At 39.8% G+C, this 13248-nt stretch overlaps 1 protein-coding gene across 1 annotated transcript; it reads right to left on the bottom strand.

Moving 5' to 3' along the window:
• Nucleotides 1–2772: 2772 nt before the first annotated feature.
• On the bottom strand, nt 2773–12507 carry FAM104B (family with sequence similarity 104, member B). The gene is made up of 3 exons (XM_012661613.1): nt 12379–12507; nt 9830–9929; nt 2773–3049 (listed from the first exon to the last, which is right to left on the bottom strand). The coding sequence occupies exons 1-3, from the start codon at nt 12393–12395 to the stop codon at nt 2822–2824; spliced, it is 345 nt and encodes a 114-aa protein (XP_012517067.1). The 5' UTR covers nt 12396–12507; the 3' UTR covers nt 2773–2821.
• Between the last annotated feature and the right edge of the window lie 741 nt (nt 12508–13248).

The following is a 13248-nucleotide window of genomic DNA, read 5'->3' as shown; positions in this document are numbered from 1 at the left end:
ACACACACACACACACACACACACACACACACACAAACTTGGCTTTTTTTCTGAGTATAGATAGTCCACTTTTGAGTTCAATTGTCTGTGATCACTCAGCCTGGATGCCAGATGTCAGGTCCTATAAAAATGCCCAATTAGTAGCCATCTCCAGCTCCAGCTCTGAGGGTCAACCTGGTCATCACTATAAAAGCAGCTTGATAACAGAAGAAAGGTGGCCTGTTCCCAAGAGGAAGAGATCAGGTGTTCAGCCCTGGCACCGCTGCTTGGCCACTGTGTGCTTTCAGCAAATTAGTAACCCCTCTCGATTGCTTCCCAATCAGATGAGGTCATGTGGATGACTCACTGTCAGCCTCCCTCTTCTCTACTGTGAAATGGAGAGCCCACACCACACTTACCTCGGGGGTTACTGTCAGAAATTCACCTGGTGGGCTCGCATTTAAGGGCAGTTCCTCTCCCCAAGCACCATCCCCACCTCACCCTTGGTGAAGCATTCCACCTTGATTTATATTCTCTTCAGTCACATTTCTAAGACAGAATCCAATCTCATCTCTTGATTTAACCTGGCTCCCCTTCTGCAAGCTCCTAGTTTTTGAAAAAAATCCAGAGAAGTCTCTTTTTCCTTCTCCTGATATTCCTTGAAAAGACTTGTCCTTCACAACGGAGATACTTAGCTTTGAGGGGCTGGGTTCCTTCCTTGCCGTGAAGTACTGAGTTTTATTTCAGAACCAAAGGACATAAACTGGTTTATCCATGAGTAGGTTTAGAGAGTCTGCAGAAGACAGGATGGAGATCACATGTTGTACTTACTGACCACCCTGGACCAAGATCGTACTTATCTCAAAAAACATAATGTTTTGTCATAATGATAGTTTCATCTTTCATATCTTTAAGTGGGTGGGGAATGAAAGGAAATTTGATTTCTCAGTTTCTCAATGACTCTGTGTTGGTAATATACACTTTGTTTCAGTAGGATGCCTGCAGGATTCTTCTTGGGTATGTCTGAGTCATGTTATGTACATGTGGTTTGAGGGTTCAAGCACCTTGTCTTCCTTAGCATTTGATCGTTCACTTTATTGTTACGGGGAATGGTAGCCAGGTATCTTTTCTCTAGCGTCTGCCATAAAGCCCTTTAGAATTCAAATTTGTTCTTGTCAACAGCTGGTATTCCAACTTTGGAAACACTGGCCATAGGAAAAAATGTTCTTACTCAAACTGCCTAATTGAGAAATAATTGACCCATGCCTACCTGCCTCCTAAGTTTGGGGATAGTGGTGCTGTGACGTTTTCCCCATAACACTAAAATTCCTGTACAAGTACCTGATCTTAAAATTCTATACATACTAAAGGAAACAATCATGGAAGTGAGGTGAATGGGCGCACGTGTGTTTTCTCCTTTTTCTGGGATAGTTTTCATTTTCGAATGTTGGAAAAGACATAAAATTTCATTCTTCTTTCAGTCAACATGTAACTTTATGTCTTTTCCAAATCTTGCCAAATGTCACAAAGCTCTCTGTAGAGCTAGCCATGGTTCTCAGACCTGCTAGTCTGTCCTTTGTGGACTTCGCAGTATAGGGAAGAGAGAATGTGAGCAGGCAGGAGAGGACTGTTAGACTCTAAGGCACCTTCCTTTCAATCTAGTGGCAAGTTGTGCCCCTCGTGTGCTCCAGGACAGACAACCTGATGCATCCTGGTTCCTTCTTCACACAGCTCAGCACAGAGGAAGCAGGCACAACTATGAAATCACTATTAAAATCTGGTTGGCTCTTCGGTGTGACTAAAACATGGTGACACATCCATCTCCAAATAAACTATACTGCTTGTTTCTTCTAACGTCATCTCAGCTCACTGCTTGTAAGCCACACTAATCTTTGCAATTTTAATGATGGAAGCTGGCCTCCTAATCTCTGTGAAAGGGTCCTTGTTGCATAAAGTGGACAGTTGGTCGACACAGTCCCACAATTCCTATTATTTCAGACATCAATTCTAATAGCTTACACTTTATTGGCATCAACTCTAGCCATAACAGATGGAATTGTACGTGAGACTACATAGGCCATTGATGTAATAAATTTGTCTTTACGACAAAACGCTATCATGTACTTCTTCTCTGATGGAATTGTGTAGTGCTTTCTACTAAGTCTAAAGAACACACTCTGAAGGATTAATGATACAGGAGGTATCTGAGGATACAAGAGGCTTAGAAACATTCTCCCTGGAAATACAAAGCTTGGAGAGAGGTTTTCACATTCACAGAGTAAACTAGGGCCAATTGTTCCCATGACAACTAGAGAGCAATTTCAACAGAACTTCTCCCTTCTGAGTGGGGGTATGATAGTTCTTTGGGTGCAAGAGTGAAAGTAATTTTCTTATACTTTGGAATACTAACTGAGAAGTTTTGGGGTGTGGTTTTTTTTTTTTTTTTTTGGTCTGCTGTTTGTGTTTATGAAAATCACATACTCTTTGCCAGCCTACTGAATTTTTAAAAATGAAGACTTGCATTGTAAAAAGATGTTTGACATGGAGTTTCTAATTCACAGATTAGGAAATTAATCTGAATCAGACTTACTATGGATTCAGCGCACTCATGAGGTTTCCTCATATTGCTACCTTAATGTGAACTGGACACCCAACTTGAACACAATCCCATAAAAATTTCTTCACAGCCCCTTTGAAATTGCAACAGTGCAGCCCAACCTCAAGTAAACAATTGCCCATTCGCCGGTTATTTAACATATGGACTGAAAGCCAACAGACTTTTGCATGTATGCACTTGCTTTTATAAACAAATTTTAGGTTGGAATAAGGAGCTCCTAGTTCATTACGCTGGAGATTGTCCTCGCTGCCGTAGGCTATTGAAGTGAGCCTCCTTCAAGATCTGGTTGATGCGGGAGTAAGGACCTTGGCACAGTGCATATTCCTCATGCCAGAACTGAGGGTTATTCCCGCTGGGTTCGGTAACGATCTGGTTTACGTTGCTTGCTGGTCCACTTGCTCTCTCTGGGCTGTTAACACTGCTGCTGCTCCTTTCATTACTACTGCTTGAAGGCTGGAAGGAGAAAGACAGAAGGAGGATTCCTGTTGTGCTATTATGATATTTCTCCCACTTGCCTTGGAGAATAGCAGCATCAAACTCAATACTAGGCTTACCGGTTTACAAAGAACAGCCACTTAGGAGAGTTCATTCTATCCTCACAACAAACCTCTAATTACATTGGAATTAATAGCCCCCATTTTACAGCCGAGGAAACAACATCACTGATTTGTCCAAAGTCACATAGCTAGGAAGTGGCAGATGAGGATTCAAACACAGGCCTTCTAATTCCAAAGCCCTTCACACATCCTCTGCTCCTGCTTATACCATTTATTCCAATAACTGCATCAGAGAAGTAAGTTCTCATCCTCCACGGGAAAGCACCAAATAACGCTATGGGACGCAGTAAAATAATAACCATAAAAATAAGATGTATTTTTGGTACAAGTTAAAATAAACTTAACAAATTTTTAGATACATACATTTATGCATACATACATGTATACAGACATATATGCACATGAATAATGATTTTGTACTTACGTTCTGATAGTTGACATATATCATCCTCCTATATCAATTCAAGACTACACATATATCCTGAAAGGCATTTGACAAACTTTTTATCAAAGTTATATGTTAATTACTTGCATTTTTGATGACTAGCATTCATTGTTCTTTCATATTTACGCATTTGGTAGAATATGTGTGTGTGTTTGCACTTAAGAATTTTTTTTCACACAAATAATCTGATTTATTGAACTTATTTCCTTCAGCTAGATAAAGTAGTTGAGTCAGTAGAAGATGGTAGACACCCTATCCTCTGCATGGGTCTTTTTTTTTTTCTGTTACTCCACAATCCATAATTCATTATTATTATTTTTACTTTTAATTCAGGATATTATGGGGGTACAAACATTTTGGTTAATGAAATGCGTTTGCCTCGCCCAAGCCAGGGCTACAAGCATGTCCTTCCCCCATACGGTGTGCCCTATTTCCATTAGCTGTGGGTTTACCTCCTCACCCCCTCCGCCCCCTCCACCCCTCACCCCCTCCCACCTGACCGGCACCCAGTGAGTATTACTACCATGTGAGCACCTTAGTATTGATCATTTAGTTGCAATTGGATGGTGAGTACATGTGGTGCATGCTTGTCCATCCTTGTGATAGAATTTATTTTTTCATTGAACTTACATGACTCAGAGTCTTTGTCATGTTGGAGAAGCTACTTAGCGTTCTCTGAAAGGAGTCCTTTTCAAGCATTCCCCATCTTGCAATGTTAGGTTTCTCAAAGGAAAATGTGATGGTGAGGACTCTCATCTAAATTACAGTATTTGACACTGTCAGTATTAACTTTCTTTCCAGAGGTAACATTAAAAAGTCTTAAACCAAGAAGGGTCATAGTCCATAGGTCATTTGGAGCCACTCAGCTTAGGTCCCAGACTACACTGTCCACAGATACCAAATGACAACCTTTGTTCCTCTTTATCCAATTGAAAATACATATTAAAAGAACTGTCCATGAGATAGGAGGGATCAAATGAAGTCAGATGTGAGAGTTATCAGCAACAGCAATCAAATTGACTTAAGGATTAAATGGCAAGGCCAACTCAAACAGAAAATTCAAAAAAGTTATTTTCCTAGGCCTGAGGGTAAAACTCTAGAACCTCCACTATCACAGACCAGTGAAGTTATGAATATTCAAAACGCTATTAAGCTATTACATTGGGTAAGAAACCGACCACACACAACTTTCTTTCCTGTTAGTTGGCTTTCCTTATCATTTTTTTTTTGTTAAAGGTACTGTCTGAAAAATTAGGTAAGAAGTAGAAATCATTTCTGATGTATTAAATTTTCATCTCAAATGATAACATATCCATTTTACACTATAATGTAACACTAGAGTGATGACATGCTGTGAAAAGGTATAGTACATTAAAATTCACAGGCTAAAACGGATTTCTTCAGAATAATTATGAAGAAAAAAAAACAGGTCTACCTCTAATTTCCGGTTCATTTAGAACGTTTTTTTAATTCAATTGTGTAGAGACATATATAAAATGTTCATTAACACATTGTTTATACTATCAGCTCTTTTTTCATAGCTGAAAACCAGAAATAACTAAATGTTTAAAAACAAGGAAGTGGGTAAATTATAGTCCATCCACTCATACAGTATCTCATCTGCCATTAACAGTTATGATATATTTGTAAATATACTGATAAATACAGATGCCTTTGACATCATTTGAAAAGGTTACAAATCAGTGTGTACAGATTTTCAAATGGTTTTAAAATGTTTCTGTTTAATGTGTCAACACCTATCCATATTTGTATATGTGTGTGTGTGTGTGGGGGGGGTGCGTGTGGGGGGGGAGTTGGGACTTTAAATCATTTTGTTTTTACTTTTATTTTTATATCTTCACTTCCTAACTCATCTGCTACAAACATATTTCTTTTGTGAAAAAGAAACATTTTACTCGTATGTAAGTAAACTAAAGAATGCTACTAGAAGACCAAGTAAAATCTCCTGCTTTTGAATTCAGTTACCACTGACTTCAAACAGATTTAAACTGTGATGCCATAAATGAGATTTTAGGAAGAGTGTTTAGCATCCTCTACCCTACCAAAGACCGTCTACAAAGTCATATACACTAGTATTTTCTAGGCCAATAACGCTGTTTAACGAATAAACATAATTTATATCATGCAACGCAGGCTTTGTCACGCTTCCCCTTCTGCATGTACTTCACGTGCGATATCCCACTTAGTAATTGTTTTATCATTAGATTGATTGGGAGGAAAAGTTTGCTTCTTGACGGTGTATGGCTTTGACACTTGAAACTGCTATCTTAGCCCAGCCAGAAGCATTTACCCTACTACACTTAATCTTAGAAAGATAGCAAATTCTATTACCAGAGCATAAATGAGATTTTTAAATGCTTCAGGATTGAGAAAGACCCCTAATATATAAATCCTTTTCATCACTCTCCTGATTCCTCACAGAAACTTCTCATCAGAATGCTTACCCTTCCTGACAGTTACAAAGCTCATTCTTTGTTCTCTGAATTTTCAATGTAGGTTTAGTGCTGCTATATGGGCAAGGCAAATGAAGAACAGAAGCCCTTGCAAATTAACACACAGAGAAAAGTAAAATTACATTAATGAAGACTCAAGAAGGATATATCACTATGCAAAATTCACAGAGGTATTTCACAAAAATCCTGGAGTCCAAGTCTCTGTGAAAAGGCAGGATTTAGATTAGTTGGGTCATACTGAAATCTGCACACTTACCCCTTAACCAAAGAAGCTTGGAGGCCAGCAGAGATTCGCCATTATATATTTTATTTTGGAACAGGCATCAGGATCACCAGTGAGCCTTTCTGACTGCTTGACTCCCTTACACATGCCAGGACCCAACCTCTGAGAGGCTCTCAAGTGGCACAGGTTGTCCTGACCCCCAACCACTATCCACACAAATACATCCACGTCTCCTGTGAACAAGGAGGTGCTTTGTCTTTGCTACTTAGGGATTCGACAGGTAGTTCCTGAGCCTAGTCAAAAAGAACACGGTACTTTGAGAAGGACAGCATTGAGCTATCTGCAGTGACAAGATTGCAATACATTCAATGTAGCAGTGAATGCTGACTGGGGAGATAGGGGAGGCTCCTGAAAATGAAAGCCATCCGAACTAGGCCTTGGAGCATGGGAAGAATATTAATAGGAAGCGTGTGACAAATGGAGGGAACAAGAGCACACGAAGGCTGAAGAAGAGTTTTTGAGGAAACAAAGTTAGTGATATGATGCAGCTGGTGCTTCCCAGAGAAGAGTTAGTGGGAGACAAAATATGCAACAGAAGATATGTCTACATTATCAGGGGCCTAAATGGCATTCTAAGAAGTCTGTAGGAACAGGTACTTGAACATAAGATACATGCTCAGATCTACATTTAGGAAGATGATTCTAATAGATGAATGGGGCAGAATGAGAGCACAAAGACCACCTGGGAAATTTCGCAATGTATGAAGCAAGAGGCAATGCAGTCCCGAATTAGGATGGTGGAAACGGAAAGAATGGGATATACTTGATACACAGAGCAGTAGAACAGAAAAAACGTCAGTGAGAAAAGGACAGAGACACCTAAGTTGACCCCAAGCACTCAGGACAAATGGAGGGTGCTCAGTAAATGTTTGTTGATGAACTTACTAGCAAGTCTCAGATGTTCCCGACCTATGGTATAGCAGAGGAGTAGGTGGGGTTTAGTGAGTAGTTGCATGAAGGGAGGTGAGAAATAAAAGGCATTTAATACACATTACAGTTTGAATTCAGTGGGGAGAGAAAGGACACAGTACTTGAGAGAAAAATGAGGTAGACACAAGATTAGTTAGGGAGTGGAAAGAGCTCCTTACAGGCTAATGAAGGAAACAGTGGATACATAGAAACCAAAGAGATGAGGAAGAATATTTATTATGGGATGTCTTCACAAAAACAAGCAGGAAATCGTGTGTCTGTTTATGACAGAGAATCATATAACTCTTCTTAATTGGAAAAGCAGATGAATCCAGTATTTTACCCTCTCAAGCCCCAGTTTTCCTCTCAACTCCATCCCCCTATGCCTGGAGCTTTTCACTTACGTGAACCTCAAGAGGAAAAAAAAAAAAAACTTCACCCCTAGTACACATTCCATCCCTGGAATAATAATGGGATGTTACTCTAAGGCACCTGCAAAACCTAGAGTAAGCAAAACAGATGATCCTAACCAAGTCCATTGAAGCACCTAAATTATGTGCTCCTAAAGTTCCAATGCACTTAAAATGGCAGGCCCACATTCCTTAATACCACTGAAACATTGTGGAATCATATGAACCATAAGATACCAAATTAATTAGGCTGTTGAATGACAACCACTTTCCATATTAGTCAGGCAATGATATTCATGTGTTAACTGTTCTGAGCTGAGGGGTAAATAATCTAAGCTCTCTGTAGCTCTCAGTTTCCCTCATAGATGACATTGGAGCGGACAGTGAGTTCTACGTTGTTTTCCAGCTCAAAAATTGAATGTATAATAGAATCTATACAAATGTAACAAAATCTATACAAATTATCGTGTTTGAACTGAATAAATAGGATTTGAACAAATAAAAAAACACAGAAAGAATGATAGGCAACTGTCACCTGTAGAAAATATTTGGACATGTTTGTCTGCAATTCATTAAAATAACTGAGATTTTAGCATTCAGTTGCAATACAAAAGTGCTTGGGATGTTTAGTACACTCCATGAGCAATCCTTAAATTTCGCAACAGATTAGGCCACCTTTGGAAAATCTTGTCCCTCCATTTTGAATGCATCTTTTAAGTAGAAGCTACTTTCGGAAGGCTCCCATTTTGCCATCAGGTTTTATAACACATATAACAACCATTATTTTGTTTAACAACAGTTTCATCCCCAAAAGAGTGTCCCAAAGCAGTTTTCTTAGAATGTATGTGATCAAAGGCGAAGAGAATGGCCCCAAATGTCTAAGCACCTAAGAGAAAAAGCTTTTCCAAAAATTTTGTCAAATGTTCCAGCTGTCATCTGAGTTGATACTACTTAAAATAATGACCTGACAAGGAAATAGTTCCTACCAGTTGAAAAAAAATCAGGATTCATAGAACTCTACCTTTCAATCTATGGGGGGGAGGGGGTGCCTGGTTCTGTTTTTCTCTCATTTGTCTTATTTCTGCTACTCCCTTGAAATTCTAGCATTAGGACATAAAATCTCTTCCTATTCTAGTAGGGAAGAGAAAAAGGCAGAGATCTCTTCCAGGTAAGCCACTTGTGTTTATATCTTTATAAGTTTTCACTCTCAATTTTTTGTACTACTCAGTAATCTGAAAAATAAAATGAATGTTCCTAGAAAGTAAGATAGATTTGTACAGAAACATTTCGGTATTTCTGTTTGTACTTTTTATAAGTCTCACACCTATATACTAGAGAATTTGCAGGAAAAGTGGTGGTATAATTTGTAAAGATGTAAGTTTGACAGTAAAGAGCAATCCTCTTATATGTGCAAAGATATCCAACAAAAAAGGCCAGTACCTGAGAGCCAATTACAAAAGATTAATTAGTTATATTTTACTCATGAAGGTAGCTGCCCAGGATCTCAGAAAATCACTACCTTTGTACAGGTCCCAGGAGGAAGATTCTCAGAAAAGGGAAAAGTGAGCTCAAAAATTAGTTGTTATCTAATAGTATTCATCCAGAAAGATTTTACAAGGCTCCTTTAATACTCTACTAGTAATTTATATATCAATGAAACCAATACTATACTAATAAACACTAGTCATTAAATTTAAGTCCTCTAGAGTGAAATCAAGCTCTTCAGTTTGAGCACTATTAATACTTCGTGAAATCACTAGAACCCCCACTGCCCTATAAATCTCCTTTTTAATTTTCTTAGCTAGAAATCAAGAATTTCCCTCCAGCTAATAGTATATAATTATGTTCTTTAAAATGTATTTTCCTTCTAAAATTAAGGGGAGTAAGATTATAATTCCCTGCTACCATGACTGGAGAAAGGTCCAGAACCTTCCTCCCAATTATATTAAGCAATGGATTTTGGTGCTTCCTTTACATCTTCTGTGTGATACTGTGTATTGTGGTTACGAGCTTCAGCTCAAAAGCCACTGCAATCAAGTAAGAATGCTTTAATGAAGATTTCTTGAAATGACACATTTTTTAATTGCAGAGCACAAATTAGATAATTTAGCTTAGGCAATGAATAAAATAGAGGTTATCTGACTATACTTCCTACCTTTATATCCTGAGAATCCTGAAAGACAGAGTTTCTCTTATTTCTTTTGGACTGGGGGGAATGTTGGTTGTCCTCTTTATTAGCATTCCTTCTTCTTTTCCTAAAAATAAAACACAAAGAGAGGGGGAAAAAATCATTCAACAATTGATCTTCTGGACACTTAAATTTTATTTAAATCTGAAATCTCGTCTGAGAAAATGTAAGTCATTGTCTGCTATTACAATAAAGTGGGAAGCATAAATCACCAGGTACTAAGAGGAAAAATATAAAACAGGAACTCTAAATCAAGTCAAACTGTAAGTTTAATTTCCAATATTCAACTTCATAATTTTAATTAATTCTTGGGAATAAAAACAGGAAGAGCTACACAGCTAAGTATTCAAAATCTACCTAATTAGGTTCATCATCTTCATTCCCTGAAATTACAAGTCCAAGTTATGTGATTTTTGACCCCTTCCATAAGATAACACTTAAGACGTGTGTCTGCCAGTGTCTATTTACTATTAAGGTCCTTGTGCAAGTGGTCTAGGGACACTGAAGACATTTCTTGTGTGCTGTTAGATAACAACTTGCTATACCAGGTAGTATTATGACATAGTAGTTACTTCACTTGATTGTCACCATGAGATTGTGGCTGATTACTTCCTGGAAACATTCTTTCCTCAAAAGTGTTTTTAATACCATTGAATTGTACACTTAAAATGGGTGGATTGTATGGTATGTGAAATATATCTCAATAAAGGTGTTATTTAAAAAAAATGTTTTTAATGATTGGTAAGAGTACACCTTTAGCCTCAAGTCCCCTCTCAGCAAGTAACCAGATTGCAGTGTTTGATATTGTTATTCTCACAGACACCCTGTTATTGATCAGTCATTCTCCCCAGCCATCTACTTAGAGATTACTTTTAAGTGTATGGTACTTCTAAGGATGCCTGAATCTACTCATTTTTATAATTTGATTTCTTTGCAATCTTCCTTTTATGTCTGGGTGACTAAGCACAGAGGGAATCTTGGAGATCATGTAAACCAGTGGAATTCAAATTCTTTATTAAAATAAAAAAAATCTTTCATACAAAATGAAATTCCAATACATAATAGAAAAAAGAGGACTTACTGTGCTGGGAACAGGGGCTCTTTAACCACACCCCTCCCTGGATCTGCCTCCCTGTGCCACCTACTAACTTAGCCTGATGTCTCTTCTTAAAAAAATGAGGAAACAGCAGGCCCAGAAAATCAAAGTGACTAGATAGTGAAATAAGTAAGGCTGGTGGAGCTGGGACCAAAAGGGAAGTTCTCTTGAGGCCTGGCTCAAGGCCCTCCATGAGACCCTACAGGAAGAGAAAATTAGTGAAGAATCATATATCCAATTAAATAACATCTTTATGGCAAAAACAATTTGCCAGCATAAATGAATTCAGATTATTTGCATACAATGCTGTTTAAAAGAAAGCTTTTTCTGTAGGAGATAGGAAATGTGTGATTTTTTTTTAACTATGTGAGACATGCCAAAGCAACATCAGAAATATTAGCTGGACTTGGGGAGAGAAAAAACATTGCAGTAAGATCTGGCTTGCTTCAAACATACTGTTTACTGTTAAATGAGTGTGTTCCTAATTCCAATAGTAATGGTAACTGGGTCCCTAAATTCACATTTGGTGTATTCTTCTTTATACCCCCTCCCCACCACCCCTCATTACATGACTTCAATCAATAATCCAATGCAGCAAGCTACATTGTAGGTTTTTAACACTGGATCAAACACTGGATCAAATAACCTTGGAATGCCTTCCAGAATCTCATTCTATAAATTGACTATGATGCAGGGTAGGTCCTTGTGGAAAGACAGCCGGTACACTGACAGCTGTTCAAAAGATCCACCATATCTACCAAGGAAATTCTGTGATACAATTTACTAACTTAAACCTTATTGAGATTATTATTGAATGAAGGAAAGAGCTTTGAACCTGAAAAGACCTAGGCTCTGTCCTGAGTCTGTTACCAACCAGCTAAATGGCCTTCAGTAAGTCAACTGATCAGGCTGAGGCCAATTAAATTGATTTTTAATACATGCTAATCACATGGGCAAATGCTGAAAATAAAATGGTAAATAGAAAAAAATCAAGTAGAAAACAGTTGTTATGTTATAATCTAGTGCTATGAAAGCACTGACTCTCTCTATATATACATACTGTATTGATAAAGGCCCATAAAACCCAGGACAACTTGGGGAAAGAAAATGACAAGACCTTTCAAAGAAGCAGAAATACAAGTTGCTAGGGTACCTAGGCAGCCCCACAGGAGAAATGCCAATTTGAAAAACAAAAGGGTTTTTGTCCCCAGATGGTTAAGTTTCTGTGAGGGACCCTCCAGAAGGGGGCAGCCCCAGCCCCAAGACCTGGCTGGCACGGACACAGGAAGAACCAGCGTCTTCTCCCGGAAAAGGTTCCTCAGCGCTTTTTCAAGCGCAAAAGGCGGGGCGAGGGGCGAACAGGGCCGCTCCACGGCGCAGCCCTGCCATCTGCAGGCCAGGGAGACCGAGAGCCACCAACCCCAGAGGAAAATCCATCTTTTCCGCTGCTTTTCTGCCCAGAGCCCGAAGGTTTTGGCTGGGGAAGCCAAGTAGGATGAAGACGAAGATCAGAGAATGGACCGGTACCAGCCGGAATGGCCCCGGCGAACCGACCCCTTCACGGAAGCTTCCCTAGTTCCGCCTTCAGAACCATGGCAACAGCAGCAGGAAATCCCAGCGCCACCGGAAATACGTACAGGGGGCGGGGCTGGCCTAGGATTGGCGGGTTCTGGGCCTGCGCGTTGGAGCCAAGTGAGGTCGGTGCCAGTCTCGCTCCCGCTGTCCTTTCGGAAGTTTCTTTCCCTACTCTCTTGTGAGCTGGCGCCTAAGCGAGAGGACCGGTGATGTCCAGGACCAGGGGTACAACTGCCCCAGCTGCCCCACGTTCGAGACCTGTACCAATCCCCTGTCGTTCTTCTCTCACCTCTCACGTGGAGCATTCACGGTTTTCCTTTCAGCCCTCTGCCCTCTGATCCTTCTTGGCGACCTCAGCGTCCACGAGGCTGGCCAGGCTACCACCAGAGCCACTATGTCCTCAGCAATGTTCTCCTTCTCTCCACCTAAATCTCCCCGCCCAGGTTCATGCGCTGGGCCTCAGGGAAGACTGCGCCCCTCCATGATGTCCTATTTTTGCATACTCTCCCATCGTCAGGAAGACTACCTCCTGTCCTTCCAGCTCCTTCCCCTACAGCTTTCAACCTCATGGAGGCCTCCAGTCCACTGACCACACCATGTTTCTCACCATCCACTAGGCCCTTCCTTACCTAGCTTACCCTTTCCTTATCCAGCTTACCTAAAGCTATAAACATTTTTCCTCAAACACGCCTCCTCTGCTCCTTTTTCCCATCTC

Source organism: Propithecus coquereli, unplaced genomic scaffold (genome assembly GCF_000956105.1).
Source record: "Propithecus coquereli isolate 6110/MARCELLA unplaced genomic scaffold, Pcoq_1.0 Scaffold728, whole genome shotgun sequence".
Lineage (NCBI taxonomy): Eukaryota > Metazoa > Chordata > Mammalia > Primates > Indriidae > Propithecus > Propithecus coquereli.
Note: the sequence above shows the minus strand (reverse complement) of the source record. Positions and strands in the feature narration are given on the sequence as shown.

Coding starts and splice junctions, on each gene's coding strand:
- FAM104B (XM_012661613.1), bottom strand. Junction 3,050..9,829: donor AGGATTCTCAGGATATAAAG/GTAGGAAGTATA, acceptor TTCTCCTTCCAG/CCTTCAAGCAGTAGTAATGA.